We start from the raw sequence: 18,069 nt of genomic DNA on the forward strand, positions 1-18,069 counted from the left end.
TTACCCCCCCCCCCCCCCCACCGTTTTTTTCAGGTTTTATTCAAGCCAGAATGTGGTGGATCAACCAAATGAAGATGTTTACATATATCTTGTTAATGTGTGTCGCACAAGATGTCTTTTCATCGGGTAATTATCTAATAGACCGTTTTTTTTCTAACAATATGTAGCTCGATTAATTCAGCAAAACGTGCACAAAAAAATTAGCCTCTGCTCATCAACCATACTCATACTCTTCCTACGCTACCCCCAGATGTATGTGAGTCGCTGTTTTATTTGTTTTATTTCTTTTTTTTGCGGTTATTTGAAATTTAACTTCAATATACAATTTAAAAAAAAAATTGTGCAAGAAATAGTACACAGTATTATGAGGCAAACTATTTTATTACTTTTAATTTTATCATATCATGATTTATGAACGTTTATATTTGTTTTGTTATGCAATGCTCTTAGTCTTGTTTTGTTTTTTATTTGGCGTTTTCATCTGTTAAGGGCTACTTTGTTTGGGTGTAGTATTAAACTTGTGTATATTTAGAGTCATTGCGAATATTTATTCATTACCCTGCGAAAATTATTTCTGTTTACTACATAAAACTGCTCTGTGTTGTCCATTTGTTGTTGTTGGAAAGTGAACCTGGTCGAGATTTTCAGTAACAAGTGTTTGTTATTGAGTTGAATTTCCTGGTCACTAAAGTTTCGTACTGTAAGGTCACGCGTATGTTTGTTATGGCAATTTGAGCGAAAGGGTATAAATTTTATAAGTTACAATTGTTGATTTAACTCAGCATACTTGCAATGTTGTATCTTGTTGATTTTGATTATTTGATATATGCCGATCGACTGAGATTGCATTTGTTAGTAATCTGATTATGCTTACACACTAAATTAAATTATACCTTACCAAAACTGGTTTATGGGAAGTCCTATTAAAGTCTGTGTATGTAAAATATTTTCCAGTGTAGCCTTATTGTTCACAATTCTAATAAAAAGTGGTTTTATCATTTTATTATATTTTATTATGTTCCTCTCCTATTTTACTTCCTGTTATGCTTTATAATTAACGAGCCGACCCACGTCGTATCATACGCAGCTATTAAGTTGTTTTATTTTTCTACTTTTCAGTAATTCATAATTTAGGAATTCGACAGTACCACTGCTGTCACTGAAAATATTTGTTTTAAAACACTATCAGTAAGTCGTTAAGGACGATACCCCCCCCCCCCCCCCAGCCTCCTTTCCCCCAACCCCAACCCCCTCCCCCGTGAAAGCAGCCTCCTCTTAGCTACCTCCCCTTTTAAAATCGTTTTAAACTAAATTATCTGCCCCTAATAGCCGTCAATATACCCGGCTCTACGATTGTAAACATTTAGCGTGAACCATAGCTCACCAGACTTCCTAGAGAGGAAGAGAGGGGACTGCAAGGCGCGCTTACAGCTTGTTTTCTAACGTCTCCAAGAAGAGAATTATATATATAGATTAGGTTACCCACTGAGCCAATTTTTTGTTTACATTTTAGCCCCTTTTAATTATTATAGTATCACGATTAGTGTATTTGAGAGTTTCGAGTTGTTTATTACTATAGCGTACTAAATGTAGTCAAAGATATAATAAGGAAACAATGTTTAAATTACTAATAAGAAATGGGTGGTTCGCTATATTATGTTTTAATACCTTTACTGAAATGCTAAAATTTAATTAACGACACACGCTTTTCATTTAAAAGGTGGTTGGTAATTACGTACGTAAAGATACTCATTTATATTCTTCATTTTAGTTCATATGTATGATATATACAAGCTTGTTATTAAAACGTTGTATGACTTTTTTCTAGTACAAAAAAGGATGTTAGATTTTCTTATATAGTGTAGGCCCATAGACTCATGTAGTGCGGACAAGCACGCCTTGATTATTTTTCTTATTTGCAAATTTAAAAGTCTGCTAATAATTTCTAATTAGTTACGTTAACAATCATGATTTTACATTAGCATGACAGTTGATGTTTATGATAATGAATTAGATGGTAAGAAAATTCACTACTTTGTGAGATCGGTATAATTATTTGTCCTGAGATCATTTGTCATAGAACCAGAAAATTCACTACTTTGTGATATCTTTATAATTATTTGTCCTGAGATCATTTGTCATGGAACCAGAAAATTCACTACTTTGTGAGATCGGTATAATTATTTGTCCTGAGATCATTTGTCATGGAACCAGAAAATTCACTACTTTGTGAGATCGGTATAATTATTTGTCCTGAGATCATTTGTCATGGAACCAGAAAATTCACTACTTTGTGAGAATGGTATAATTATTTGTCCTGAGATCATTTGTCATGGAACCAGAAAATTCACTACTTTGTGAGAATGGTATAGTTATTTGTGCTGAGATCATTTGTCATGGAACCAGAAAATTCACTACTTTGTGAGAATGGTATAATTATTTGTCCTGAGATCATTTGTCATGGAACCAGAAAATTCACTACTTTGTGAGAATGGTATAATTATCTTGTATTGTAGTGTTTGTTGTGGGGAGAGTTCTTACTCTTACCACAAGTTATGTAAATTGTGGATTTCTCTATCAACCTCTCACTTACTTTGTCTTGTTAAAAAATGTCACACATGTATTTTTATTAGTTAATTATAGTTGATGTTCAGTACAAATATTTATGATCAAACTAATAGCTGAAAAATTATAGTTCTGTACCAAAGTATGCTAAGTTTATGCTAGTATGCAACTTGTATTTAATTATTCTCACACTGTGTAAAAATGTGTATCACAAGCATTTATAGATATATTTCGCTAACTAATAAGAAAAGGCTAAACATAAATTCTGTAGTATCCGACCACACTATCCCTTTGTATGCTGAAGTTACTGAAACAGATCTAGATCTAGATCTAGAAATAAAAAGAATGTTTGTCATAATGAGACTGACTCACCGAACCCCTAGGGTTCGATCGAACACAGGTTAAGAATCACTGATCTAGATCTAGGCTTATTTATAATTTAGCAATGGGGCTGGTAAGTAGGTCACCAACCAGTTCTAAAACCTGCAAGAGCCATAGAACTGGTTGGTGACCTACTTACCAGCCCTATAGCACTAGGCCATCTACTGTTAATAATAATGTTTTGTTTATGTTCCCTTGCCTAACAGGAAAGTACAGATGAGGATATTATCTAGATCATTGTCTCCAAATATTTTCATCCCCCCACTACCATCCCTCCACAAAATAAATCTAGATCTACCTACTATCTTAGTTTCATTATATTATAATTTTATTTTGCCATTTTGTAAAAGCCAATTATTTTTGTGATTTTTGCAGGTTACTTTAGAGTTACTATAAGATTTACAAATCTGGAATTCACTCCGGAACTGCAGAACAGAAATAATAGATTATTCCAACAGAGATCTAAAAGTATTGAATCTGACATAGAATATTTGTTTAGGAATATAGTTGGAGGTCTTTCTGCGACTGTGCTGCAGTTTGGGTGAGTCCAAAAAAAAACTTTTTTGTTTTAGGCTGATGTTGTGTTGGTCTACATATATTTCTAGATCTATACAAATTCTCTGTAATCATGAGCAGATTTATATGATGTAGCTTGTAGATCTAGGTAACAAAATTAATTTTCAGATTTTGACTTGGACAAAATTCATAGTATTGACATTGTGTATGCCCTACTACTTAAGTTTAACTTAACTTATTTAAATCTATAATTTAAAATCCAGCTCTAACCCAGAGGTATTAAACCTTTAACAATACTAAAATATAGATAAAAATAAATTTTGATGTCATAATTGCAATATTTTGTCTCCAGACTTTATTTAAATTAAAATGATAAAGATATTTTTGTTTGCCTAGATGAGATTTTTTTATCTTGAATAGCAAAAAGTTTAACTTAAATTTAACTATTCTATTCAGAAAACATGATTTAAAAAGACAATGTGAAATTGCTAGACTGCACACCTTAACATCATGAGTTCAAATCCGGGTTCAAGTCACTAGAAAATCCCTGAGTCCGCCCAGCTCTGATTGGTACCTAACTCTCATTAGGGAAAATTAAGATGGCTGGGCATAGTGCTGACCACACTATCCCTTTGTATTCTGAAGTTACTAAAACAGATGAACTCTACTTTATCTACCCAATGTGTCATGGGCTCATACGGGGAAAGATGATGATGCTGAATTGACAACAAAACAAAAACATTCACTTTTAGTCATTAATGTGTAATTATAGGCCTATGTATATAAAGCTAATATAAAAAAAAATATCCAAATGCAATTTATCTTAATTTTAATACTTTAACTTTTTTTGTTGCTTTCAGTAAAGGATCACTGGAAGTAACTTTTGATTTGGGTTCTCTAGGAGATGTTGATGAAGCTGAGATTAGACAAATCTTAGAAGAAGCTTTACGGTCAGGAAGAATTGGTTCCAACACTGTTACAGAGGGAGGTTTTTCTTTTGAAGCTCTTCCCTGTAAGTTTTATTTATGTTATAGTTTTATTATGAGGTGTAAAAAAACTATAGCTTACCTTTTTAAAAATATTTCTGGTGTAAAATTAGGGATGATTAGACTTTTCAAATTTTTTTCTCTGAGGCAATTACAAAATAATATTTTTGGAGATGTGTAAACTGCAGACCATGGAACTAAGGTCTTATTCTTTGTTCTGAAGTATAATGTCTCAGTCTTCAACAAACAAAAATACAGAAAGTTTATACTTATATTGAAGTTTATGTACAAAAATACAGTGTTGTGACTTTGCTACTTGAAAATAATCCATCAGTCGTTCTTAGAAAAAATATATTAATCTTGTTTTAAGAGTTGTGAATGTTGTGTTGTATTTATGTACTATCAAATAGAAAAATAGACAGGCTTAAATGTTGTGAATGAATGTCGTGTTTTCTTTTATTTCTTCTTCTGTCTTCATGTTAAGCTCCTTATTTTGCTGGTGCTGATTTGATTTACTGCTTGAGCATGGTGAGATGATGAAAGATTGACTTGTGTTTTAATGCCTAACATTTTTTGTTTCTCATCTGCTATTGTTTTTATTTGTGTGGGCTTAAAAAAAATCAAGTTTCAAGATTTGTTAAGCTGTTTGGTTACTTTATTGTATCTTATCTGGTTACCTTTACTACATAATTCATGCCAATTACAATTTAAAAGTTAATATTTATATGTTTATAAGTTTAAGATGTCCTATAAACACTTTATATTATGTTAGAAATTTATTAATTTACGCTTTATTCATTTTAATTTATTTTAAAAAAATTATCCAATTTGCATGCTAGATTTAGTTAATCTTTCATTACATACAAAAAGAATTTCATCATTAAAAGAGATTTCAACAAATTGCTGAAAATGTAGAATGAAAGTGCAACTAGGGTTTTGATTGATTGTTTAATATTTGCATCACAGTAACACCTGCTTAACCTGTAAAATACTAATTTCCCCTAACAAAGCTAGCATTTCACATACCTGCAACACAGGGCAATTTTTTTTGCGCTGCAAACAAACATTGCATTGACCGTGTGCGGGCGTGTGATGGACATAAGGACTGTCCAGATGGAGATAAAAAATTGTGCCGTGAGTTTAGAACTCAAAAAGTTATTTGATTGTTAGAAATTTCTGCACATTATGAAGGAGCAAGTTTAAAAGCTTGGCAATTTTAACTTTGCTGTTTTTTTTTTTAAATATAGTTTGCTTTTTAGACTGCTTTGAGTAGTATGCATATCTTTTTAGTTTTTCTTATTATCTTGTATTGTAGTGTTTGTGGGGAGAATCCTTACTCTTACCACAAGATATGTAAATTGTGTGATTTCTCTATCAACCTCTCACTTACTTTTTCTTGTTTAAAAAATGCCACACATGTATTTTTATTAGCTGATCATAGTTGATGTTCAGTACAAATATTTATGATCAAACTAATAATAGCTAAAAAATTATAGTTTTGTACCAAAGTAGGTATGTTTATGCTAGTGTGCAACTTGTATTTAGTTACTTTCACACTGTGTAAAAATGTGTATCACAAGCATTTATTTATATTTCGCTAACAAATAAGAAAAGGCTAAACATAGATTGTAGTATCTTACTTTGCTTTCATAAAATGCATAAGACAACTGTTTCAATTTTCATGCAGTTCTGATTTTCAAAAGATGTCACTGTGATTTTTAAAAAATTAAGAATTAAAACATTAAAAATAAATCAAACATTTCTAATAAGATTTTAAGGTGATTATGAATATAATTGAAAATAAATGTAGCAAGTTGATAATGACAACTGCAAGTTTGTATTATAAAGGTTAGACTAGGATTAGCTTCCTTCTGTTATAGGAGGTTATTTTTCAAAGAAATCAACACAGAAATTTACACAGAAAAATAAATTTAGTTATTTTTCCATTTTTTCCCTTTTGCACCAAGAAGGGATGAAGGTAAGAATGGTAGTGGTTGTTACAATTCTTGTGCCACTATATTCTTGGCGCACAGCAATAGCTAGGTTCAAAAACTATTTATTCCTTAGTATGTATATTTCATTTATTATTTTGGTGATGGTTTTTATTTTGGTTTGCATTTACAGCTATTATTATGGTTTCTTTTACTTTTGATAATATTTACAAAAATGAATTCCGATTGTTTAACTTTAATAAGAATTCTAGCAATGTATCTTTAAATGATTAAGAGGATGTTATGTCTCATAAAAATTTTCAAAGAAGTTATGGCTATTGAGAATAAGCAAATTAAAAATATTTTACTAAGTCCTAGAGTGTTTTCTTATTGATTATTAGTTGTATTTTTTTAAATATGAGAAATGTAAGTCTGTATGTTTACTGATTATTTTAGCTGTCAGCTGTCCAAATCATGTTGGTCGCCTACCTGATAGGTTGCCTCGAACTGATGACAGTGGTGCACATTTTCTCATCAATAATGCCTTCCCGTGTGATGGCAAAGTTATAAGTTGGGAGTACTATAGATTAATTCCACAAGGTAAACTTGTAAAATCTAATTAATGCTTTACTTTTACTTATTGCTCATTTTACTACATGATTTGTTGAAATAAAAAAATGGATTTCATTTACCTTTTCTATTGATTATTCAAATCTAATTTTACTATTAGTGAAAATTTATTTAATGCATGTAGATCTAGTGAACAATATTTATTTTAGTTTTTCAAAATTTTTCTTAATTTAATTCTCGTTTTTTAAATATTTTTTTTAGATTCAATAAAAAATAATTCTAAAACAAATCTTTAAATTTTATAACTATTTTATACCTGTATTTAGCAAAATTGTGATTGTTTGATAAATTATTATGTAGTTGTCTACTTTGATCTACATAAGGTAATTTCGAGCTTCCTCTATACTTAGGCACTGCTTATGTTGGAGTCTGGAGACAGGTGAACGATGAGTTTCTCCTGGTAAAAAGAACTGCGCTGCCGTCAGGTCAGCAGGGTCAAAATCAAGTGGACGACAGTGAGCCAATCCAGGTTAAGCGTGGTGACTTCATTGGGATCTTCTATCCTGAGAGTACACCTCAAAATGTTATTGCTCAGGCTAGGGTTGAGGATGATGCTGTCTTATCAAAGGAACTCTATCAGACATATTATGCTAATGTGAGTTTGTTAAGTTTTTTGTTTTTATCTTTTGTAATTAAGTTAATGACATGTGAGTTTGTTAAGTATTTTTGTTTTTATCTTTTGTAATTAAGGTAATGACCTGACCTCTGACTGTTATTCTACTAGTTCAGGAGCCAGCAATAGTTTTTTTGTGAAGAGCTACTTTGCATTTTTTTCTTAATAGTTTAAAAAAGTTGTATGTTTATTTGTATTTCTTATACTACTTTAAAACAAATGTATCATGTATATTTCTCTTAGTAAAATTTGTAATATTTCAGAAAAAGAGCTGTATTTTGTCACCTAAGCCATTTTTTTTCTTAACCTTTTCAAACAGTGATATGTATTAACATAATGCATATCAATGATATGCTACTAATGAAAACATTAGGCATACAGGTTAACCATATGCCTATCTACAACTTACCAAAAAAAAAATGTCATTTTATAAAGCTAGTATTGACTTAATCCTTTGAGGTCCCTAATGAGCAAATGGCTGCATCTCTCCCCTGGACTCTGCTTTGGGCAGCTCTTTTAAATTGAGCCCAAGGAAGCCCTACAGCCCTTGCTTCTCCCTTCACAGTCCTTCTCCAGGATTGTTCAGGCAGGCTTACTTTTCTTTTCTCCTGTATGAAACTTGATTTTTCAATGAAATAACTGCCACCTTCTCCTGCAGCTTTATAACGAAAACATTGGACAGGGGAAAAAATCAACCTCAACAATTACGACGTACAGTCCACCAATGCAACATTCTCCATTAGAGCAATCATGGACTATGACGGTGAGTAGTTTTACCAACTTTTGAATTCTTTTTACAGCAATTATTTAATTAAAATAATACTACATATTAATTTTAATTTCTTTTGCCTCTTAAGAATCAATTAATGTAGAATTCTAAACAAATATAACCTGAACCACTGTATCTGCAGACATTCCCAAATGAATCTATACAATTTGCTTGTATAATTTTTTATTCAATACTGTTGCATGCATATCACAGTCATCTTTTGGACCCATTGATTCATGTGAAGTTTAAAAATTGTTAACTGTTTGCAAAAAAATGGTAACAGCTCTGATGTTTTTTTTTTACTTTATGATGTTTCAAAATTATTATTTTTGTGGAATTTTAGATTCATTAGCCTATTCATGCGAGCAGAATGAATTTGACTGTGGAAATGGCTTTTGCATTGAAGCTGCTTACAAGTGTGACAAACAAGAAGATTGCGACAATGGCATAGATGAACAGGGCTGTGGTATGTTTTTCTGTTGTGTTTAAATTAATTAAAACCACTGAACCTATCTTCATTTGGGTTGTTAAAATAATTAATGTAAATTATTCGGTCTTTGTACTGATCCGCTTGTGTAATTCTGGTGACATAAATATTGTTAGACATGTTTTAATATAAAAATATAACTTAATTGTAAAATAGATGTCTGAAAGAAACACTGGTAAATCACTTTGAGAACTACTAATCAAGTATGAAACAATTATCTTTCGTATTTGCTTAATATTTTTGAAGAAGTGTCTGTCTCTGCTGTTACTGTTGGTGCAACTACCAGACATACAACAAGACCTGCACCCAGAACTACAACCCCAACTGACACTTGCCTTGAAGGAAGGTTCCGGTGTACTGATGGGAGCTGCATTCGTCGTACTTTAATTTGTGATGGAACCCCCCATTGTCCAGATGGATTGAATGAAGCTTATGGATGTAGTAAGTTAACAGCATTAACAGCAGAAATGAGTTTTCTATAGATTTCATTGTATTGATAAAGCAGACAAAGTAGAGTTCATCTCATCATGTGACCTCTGAATAAAAAGAAATAGTGTGAGCAGTTCCACTTTCAGCTTTCTTTACCTGAGTCAGTTACCTATCAGAATTGGGTGGATTCAAAGATTTTCTATGGTCTCAAGTTCGGGATTCAAACTTGAGACTTTCAAGTTAACAGTTGTGTGCTTCCAACCAGTAAGCTGCCTGGTTCATTGGAATTTATTCAAACAAAGCACAAATATTCAGTTTCAAATAAAAATTTGGCAACAATAGGCTTACTTAAATAGCTTTGTTTCATTAAATTCTTTCTTGAATTTTGAAATTCAAAACTCATCACTTTGTTGGTACAAAATGGCTACTTAGCAAAACTCTTAAGGATATCATCCCATTCATGTAGAGGTTGTAAAAATAAATCTAAGTTTACTTCCTTTATTGTTAAATTCCAAGATTACTTCCTTAGGTATGAACTCCAACATTGCTTCATTAAATGCTCTCTTTTAAAGTGTTAAACCTTCCAAATTTTTTTTTGTATAGGTAGCACATTTTACAGTTGAACTATTATAGACCTGAAGTTTATTTAACTTTTTGATACATTAAGAATCTGTCTTCATTTTGTTTAAAATAAAGCAATATTTTCCTTGTATCAAATGATTTCAACACAAAGACTATTTAAAAAATTAATATTTCAGGCCTTAACTGTTTATTTTTTTTTCCAGAAATATGCAGAGATTTTGAGTTTCAGTGTTTATCAAAAGGGTTCGAGTGTGTACCATTAAGAGACAAATGCAATGGACGAAATGACTGTGCTGATGGCAGTGATGAAATGGATTGTGTTTTAGGTATTTATAGTTTCCTTATGAGAAGTTTTTATATTTTAAATGTATACAGTTCATGTAGTATTTAACAGTTCCAGATCATATTTTGAGATACATGCATGTTTCTTTTCATTTTTTTAATTTACCTGTTCTATAAGCATTTGTATTTTTTCTTTGCACATTTATGTATAGTCTCTGTTGAATTATGTTTGTTTCGATGTTTCTATTTGGAAACGGCTATGTGTTGGTGTAGACATTCATATTTTTCTTTACTAATAGACTTTATTTTTTAAAATACTGACTGAAAGTAAAATAATTCATAAATAAGTTCAGTAAATCTGCATACACCATCCCATAAATCATAACCTGTATTCTCAATCCTTAAAAAGCTTTTTATTCTAGTATGAGTATATTATTTTAGCTATTTCCTTTTTATATATAAAACAAAATCTTCTTTTTCTTGTTTTTAAATAGGCTTATTCCAACAAAAAGATATTTTGGGAAGATTAAAAAATTCAGACCTTAATTATTATATACTTTTTTTTTGTGCTTTTCCAGAAGATTGTTCGGAGGATCAGTTTCAGTGTTCATCAGGAGAGACCAGGTGTATACCACTACAATACAAATGTAATCAAGAAATTGACTGTGCTGATGGCAGTGATGAGATCGATTGTATCCCAGGTAATTTAAGTTAATTTTTAAGAAATTCTTTCTGTCTAAAATGTTTGCAGTTTTTTGGTGTGGTATATTTAACATTTCCAGATTTAAAAGCAGTTTTATTCCTTGTAATGATTTTTTTTTTAATCTATTTTTAAGTATGCTCGTTTGCTGAACTTTTTCTAATCACATGAGCAGAAACATCACATACATATACAACACGTTTATAATGAACATTATCAACTGTTACAATACTTAATTAATGAGTAAAATTTAATGTTTTAAAATGAAAAGAGCATCATTTATACATGTAGGCCTATAGATCCCCAAACTGCCGTAGGTAATTAAATTACAACCCTGGAAGTCTTAAGCTGGGTTATTGGACTTAAATGTGTTGATCATCCCTGAGTCCACCTATCTCAAATTGGTGATGTAGCCATATTAACTCAGGAAAAGTAACAGCAGCTAGGCTTTGAATTGAGCGCTCTATCCCTTCAAATGTCGAGGTCACAGAAACCAATGAAGTTGACTTCCCGTGCCCTACTTGATCCTCTGATCTGAAAGGGCAACTTATACTTTTTTTTTAAATCCCGCTTTAGAGGTGCAGCTTGCTAACAGATATGGTGGGCAGGGTTCTCAGAAAAATTGGAAAACTTCGCAATCGAAAACTGAGCTAACAGAAAAATATGCAATCACAAACTAGTGATACTAATACACTCTAATTTTGTCATATTTCATGGAAATATGTTTTATTATGCTAAAATGTACAAGTTACTCTTTGGTATTGTCTATAAGTCCCCGATTTAAGAAAACAAAAAGACCTATGCGCACTTTTTTGTGCTAAGTTTCCTTTTGCGCAGTATTCCTTTGCACATCTTACCAGACACTGGTGGGCAGATATTTTATTTTAACAGCACCTGGTTTTAACTAGCTTCAGCTGTCTATTTGTTACAATACCTTGATTTTAAAATGAGCATGGCATTATGTAGCGGTATAAATAAACACTATGCTTTTTACCTCTTTTTCTATCTTAAATACTGTAGTGGTTGGTGGTTTACATTTTAAAAACAAAATTCATTCCATACAAATAGTATCTGATTTAGTTTCTTATGGGATAATTTAAATATACCTATACATGCATCATACTGGCATGCATAACAGTTGTCCATTAATGATGTCACATACAGAAGGGAGGTTTGTGGTTTTTGTGACAATGAGCAAACTAGAAGGGGCTGGAGAAGCTTAAGAAATGTGCAAGTATTTTTTGTATTTCTTAAAAATAATCATAATTAACTAAGGGGGACAGTTGGAATTGGAACTTTATTATATTGTTTTAGGGGTATGGTCCGGCCATAACACCTTGCTAGTAGAGTATAAAATAGCAATACCTCATTTATGGACAACACTATAAATTATTTAATTAACATCGCCTTGATTATTAGTTCTGCATAGATGTAAATGGGGGATTGGCATTTGAAATTTTGACATTACTTTAAGCTTGGAGAGTAAGGTTTTTTTGTGACAACAGGGTAAATGGACACAAATTTGTGAAGCTAACTCTTTCTGCTGGGTAGCTGTTGTGTGAAAGAGTACCTTTTTCAAAACAATGCTGGTGAATGGCAATACTAGTACTGGGATCAAAGTTTGAGCTGAGATTTGTTGGAAACTACTACATTGATGGCTACATTGGTGGGGATTCACTCTCTGTGAAATTTATGCAAGATTTACTTTTTTAGAAGCTGATGGAGAATCACTTTAAAAAGTGTGCTTACTTATAACAATGTGTGTGGGTCACCATGGTCAAGACAGTGAAGCTCATGGTTGCTAAACTGAAAGGTCTCGACTTCAAACTCTCTGGCAGATGAGTCTTGATAGCTGGGGACAGCAACTCTTCTAGGAGAGACATCTCCAAAATATAACAACTACTGCTTTGTAGTTTGTTCTTGTTAGGACAAAGGCTATGGAAGCAAATCCAAGAAGAAAAGCAGACTGATATCGGATTCAATGGCCTACATGGCACATAACCAGTTGAAACGTAATACTTAATTGTGTTGGAGGGAATCCCTTCCACCACTAGAATAAGGACAAAGAAGAAGAAGATCACTACTAATTCAACCCAGGCCTTTCTCCATGCCCTTTTTCCTTGTCATCATATCACGAGTGGTACAAGACAAATCTTTTCATTGTACAGCAAGCTGAAGAAGTGACATTATATTTTAGCCCAAATTTCTGAAGTTCTAGAACAGTTACTCTTGTAAGAGGCCAAAGAAATTTGTTATTTTAATCATAACATGCTGAATGTTAAAATGTTCATGTAGATTTTTTAAGTTATATACTTTCTTCATTTCTATTGAGTGCTATCCATTATACAGTTCTTTCAAGCTGTACTGATGGCTATTTTTCAGTTCTAATGGAAATCCATTTTTGAATTAGTCCAGTCTGCTGTGTATATAAGACATAAATTAAAACGTGATAGACCTTACCAAATAGTATGCCAATGGCAGAAATTTGAAATACAAAATGGGTGGATTCCACCCACATTGTATGATGGAGGCTAATAACTTGTCATTTAACCCTTGAAGCTTGCTTGGGATACCTATGCTATGACGGCAAGTGCATCAGTAACTCTCTGCGCTGTGACAGCAAAGCTGACTGTTCAAGGGGAGAAGATGAATATAACTGTCCTTGTATGTTGCTACTTTATTATTATTTTTATAGAACTGAATGGCACTATACCTAGGTCACTTAATAAACTATAATTAGCTATAAGCCACTTTCTCGATGCAGTAATGTTGTACGGTTATAAATCATACTAGCTTTGACTTGACTTAGTCCTCTTTACTCCTTATGGAACATAGGGCCCCTACCATTTCCTTCCATTTCGTCCGATCCCCAGGTATTAATTTTGCAGTCTCCCAAGACAACCCTGTTAAATCATACTAGCCAGTGCACATTTTATATTTTATAATTTTAATATACAGTTCACTCACAACTAGTTAAGCTTTGAGACATGTTACCATAGCTTACCATAGCTAACACTAGTCCAATCTGTAAGTCCACCATTTTTGTCCAACACAAATTACTTAAACTTTTTTTTAATAGGGCAACTCTACTAAAAATGTTAACATTAATAATTTCATAATTGAAATTATATAACTTAATTCATTACGGAATTATGTACAATAACCTTTTAAATTTGTGTTTTTGATCAAATATAATGTTAGATTTATCTATATATATAATTCTCTTCTGGGATCAGTTAGAAAACAAGCTGCAAGCGCGCCTTTGCAGTCCCCTCTCTTCCTCTCTATCACTATCACTACCACCCCCACCCCACCCCCACATGATCTGGTGAGCGGTGTTCACTCTGTTTACATTTTACAATCATAGAGACGGGTTTGGTGATGGCTATTAGGGGCAGATAATTTAGTTTGAAACGATTTTAAACTTAGAGGAGGTAACTAAGGAGGCTGCTTTCACGGGGGGGGGGGGGGGGGGGGGGGGGTTAGTGTTTTTAAGCAAATATTTTCAATGGCAGCATTGGTACTGTCGAATTCACAAATTATAAATTATTGAAAAGTAGAAAAAAAACAACTAAATAGCGGCGTATGATACGCAGCGGGTCGGCTCGTAAATTATAAATAATTAGTTACCTCAAAATCATTGGGTAATCACATCTGAGCATAAGATTATTATATTGCCTATATGTAAAGTTAATGTTTTAAATTAATTCAGAACTATTTTATAATATATTTTCCTCCAAAAAAAATTTTGGAGAAAATTTACTATGAAAAATGAAGTACCTTCATTGTTCCTAAGTCTTGTTCAGTATCATGGTGTTTAGCAAAAACATGTTAGTTTCAATACACAACAAATATTAAAAGATTATTTGATAGTATAATTTTTTTAAGCTAAAACGTTTTAACATACTAGATTTATGCTCATTCTAAAGCTTAACCTGTACATTCGGAGGTATTTTTACTTTTTTTTTAATAAATCCCATTATTATTGAGTGGTAGTAAGTGAAAAATATTATTTAAAGAGGCAAAACATTTAAAGTCTATTTACAAAAATAAAAAATTGGTGATTATGAACCTTATTAAGTGTATGACTTTGGTAATCATTATCATGAAATTAAGTATGACGTTTCTTTAAATTACCTACCTTAAATAACTGCTATAGGATGAGTATAAATGGAAAGTTGATTTTAAAGTATATAATACAGCATGCATTACTTACTTTGTTGCACAAAGCTTCGGTACCTTGTCGATTCGCTGTGAACACGGGAAATGCATTCCTTTAGCACGGCGCTGTGACAAAAAAAGACATTGTAGTGATGGGACTGATGAATTAGACTGTCGTAAGTTTGAACTTTGAAGACAAGTTTGTTTGCTGGCATTTGATGGTGCTCTGCTTTTGGCCTGTTGGTCCTCTGTTTACTGCATCAGCATGTGCTATAGTATTTATTTTTTATGAAAATGATGTTTACATACAGACATTTCATAATAATTATTGTTGAGCTCATTTAGGGTATAATGGTAATTATCATAATTAGTTTTGTTAAAAACATCTACCCATTTTTTATTTTATTTTAAAGTTTTATAAATTAAAAAATAATCAATCGCCACAAAACTGGGAGGGGGGGGGGGGTGTCAATGAGGTATCCCTTTTTAAAAAAAATAATATTTTGTCATCTTTCTTTGTCTTCTGCTGTTTTAAGTAATTCTGCTACAGACAGTCCAGTTCATCAATTATGTCCTCCATCCAATTATGTCTTAGCTTTGTTCATCTTCTCCTTCATATCACCATGCCCTGCATGATTGTTTTTGACAGGCTGATTGATGTCCATACCATCTTAGTAAAAAAAAATGGTTCAAAATTATTATTTTTTTCAATGAGTAAAGTCTGTAATTTTCATAGAAATTAAATTCTCTTGTTCTTGTTTACTTCAGGTAAAACTACCATGTTGTATTTTTTAAGATTGGTTTAACTGTTGAGTACTGGACTGTTATATTGCTTTTTAAATTTCTACTTAACTCTTTATATCTATTTTTCTGCTTTCTTAAAAAAAAAATGTTTACATTTTAAATTGAGCATATGGTAAAATGTAATATTCAAAATGCAAACTGTAAATAAAATAATAATATAAAATAAATGCTTTAAGTATAAGTTTATATTTACTTAAAAATGATTACACTACATTGTAGTTCTGTCAACTTTATCCATTATGGATGTACACCAGAATTATGGAAATCTTGATATATTTTTTCTTTGTACTTTTTCTTTTTTTCTCCTTTTTAATGTTCACTTTTCTCAGTGTTTGGTGAAATTGTGTATTTGATGTACAGTTTCTTCTGAAACAGTTTGGAAAACCTAATAAGATATTGTTGACAAAATTCTAGTCCTTATGACAATTTTTTAGAAAAATAAAAGAACGTCAGATTTTTTTTTTTAATAAGGGCTCTACCTGCTGGTTATATGCAGTTTCTACATAGTAGCAAATTTCTTAGACATCCAGTAATGAACTCTAATAACAGTTCAGATTTATGACATCATGCCCTTGTCAGTTACCCCCAGGCAATGATCACCTAGCATTACCCTTACAAATCAACTACCCTCTCAGTAATTACCGCTTCCTCTTGAGAATATGTATTATACCTAGCCCTACCCATCTTCTTATTCAGCTCCTTATCACTACCCCTAACCCTATAACTATTCCTAACTATTACATATAGTCTTGATTAGTAATCCACTGGTAATGGGAATGAAAAATTTCCTACTGCAGTATTTTGGCAATGGGGGGAATAATTAATCTGGGGATAACACATTCTTTTTTTGGGGGGTGGGGGGGGGATTGGTTGACCCATCATGATAGGTTTTTTAGACAAAATACTGGCTTAAAATAATCATGTGGCAATGGCAGGACAATGAGAACTATAGTAGTGTGAGATCAAGTTAACAAACATACTCTGAGGTTTTCCATACTTATTTCTTCCTCTACTTGTGTTTCCTTTCTTCTTCTGCATGCTATTTTATTTAAGAAAAGTATCACACCATTTAAGTGTGGCTCTGTTTAAACTTGTATAGTCCTAGAAGTCTGTTTCTACTGTTGAGGTACTATTCTCATGCTTTTTGTTTCATTTCTTTTTTTTCCATTTAAAAATTGGGATGTAAAAATTAGTGTAACATTGATAATTGTTTATTAATTTATGTATTAATTTTGTTACAATATGAAAATATAATCAGTGAAAGGTCATGAATAGTTACAAAGTAAGACTAATAATAAAGATGAAAAGTTTTTTCTTGCGTAGTAATGTATTTCAGCTGTTGTCATTTTTTTAAATGGTCCTACTTTTTCCACTCTACAATGTTCATGACTAGTTTTTTGACTGTTAACATAATTATTTTACAGCTTGTAAACCTGGGCAGTTTAAATGTAAAGATGGTGTCTGTGTGGACAACGGTTACGTCTGTGATTATTACCCAGATTGTGAAGATGGATCAGATGAGTTTGATTGTGGTAAGTTTGAAAGAAAAAAATTTTATTAGCTTTCTCCACAAAAAAATACTATGTTCTTCATTATATAGTATCAAGATTAGTTTAATTTAGATTTTTGATTTGCATCCCCCTCAAACTTTCGATCTGCACCCCCCTCCGCACTAATACTTTTGATTTCCACCCCCCCCCCTAGTGTCGGCACCCGGGGACATATGATCCCCCCCCCCTTCGCTACGCCTCTCCTATAAAACCCCCAGCTTGTCCGCAAACCGAAAGATAAATATTATACAATAAATAATAGGCAATATTTAAAATATCTGTGTTTTACCTACCATATATCACTTCATCAATTCACGCATTTATTTATTTTTTCCAGTACTTTAAATTTTAAAAATTGACAATAAAGTTTCATAACTAAAACCATTACGCACCCAATGAACGTGATGACACGTCTATAATAGTGCGGAATAGTTGATTAAAAATGAGAAGTAGTAAACAGTACATTCAGTGAATAAAATAAATAAAAGATTGCCTTTTATCAATCCATGCTAATTATAATTTTTTAACAATAATTTCCTCTTCCACATCCGCACAATTTGCATTCACATTTTGCTAATTATATTATTGCAACACTAATTCCTTCTGGGACGCCCGTAGATTTGCATTCACATTTTTTTTTAATTAGCGTGAGTTTAATTTATTTTTAAATTACCTCCCTTGTC

The 18,069-nt window shown here is 32.0% G+C and overlaps 2 protein-coding genes across 2 annotated transcripts in view; both read left to right on the forward strand.

The window, feature by feature from the left end:
• Positions 1 to 37: 37 nt before the first annotated feature.
• On the forward strand, positions 38 to 9,224 carry LOC131949943 (uncharacterized). Its single transcript, XM_059311905.1, has 8 exons — positions 38 to 126; positions 3,322 to 3,487; positions 4,323 to 4,474; positions 6,836 to 6,979; positions 7,360 to 7,604; positions 8,281 to 8,385; positions 8,735 to 8,857; positions 9,125 to 9,224. The coding sequence occupies exons 1-7, from the start codon at positions 51 to 53 to the stop codon at positions 8,741 to 8,743; spliced, it is 897 nt and encodes a 298-aa protein (XP_059167888.1). The 5' UTR covers positions 38 to 50; the 3' UTR covers positions 8,744 to 8,857; positions 9,125 to 9,224.
• Positions 8,762 to 18,069, forward strand: part of LOC131949944 (low-density lipoprotein receptor-related protein 1-like) — a 47,817-nt gene continuing 38,509 nt past the window's right edge. The window contains exons 1-4 of the mRNA XM_059311906.1: positions 8,762 to 8,807; positions 9,125 to 9,319; positions 10,093 to 10,215; positions 10,750 to 10,872. Of these exons, the coding sequence (XP_059167889.1) occupies positions 8,762 to 8,807; positions 9,125 to 9,319; positions 10,093 to 10,215; positions 10,750 to 10,872 (487 nt within the window). The remainder of the gene's footprint in view (positions 8,808 to 9,124; positions 9,320 to 10,092; positions 10,216 to 10,749; positions 10,873 to 18,069) is intronic.

The sequence above is a fragment of the Physella acuta genome, unplaced genomic scaffold (genome assembly GCF_028476545.2).
Source record: "Physella acuta isolate Inbredline_101_S28 unplaced genomic scaffold, ASM2847654v3 ptg000720l, whole genome shotgun sequence".
Lineage (NCBI taxonomy): Eukaryota > Metazoa > Mollusca > Gastropoda > Physidae > Physella > Physella acuta.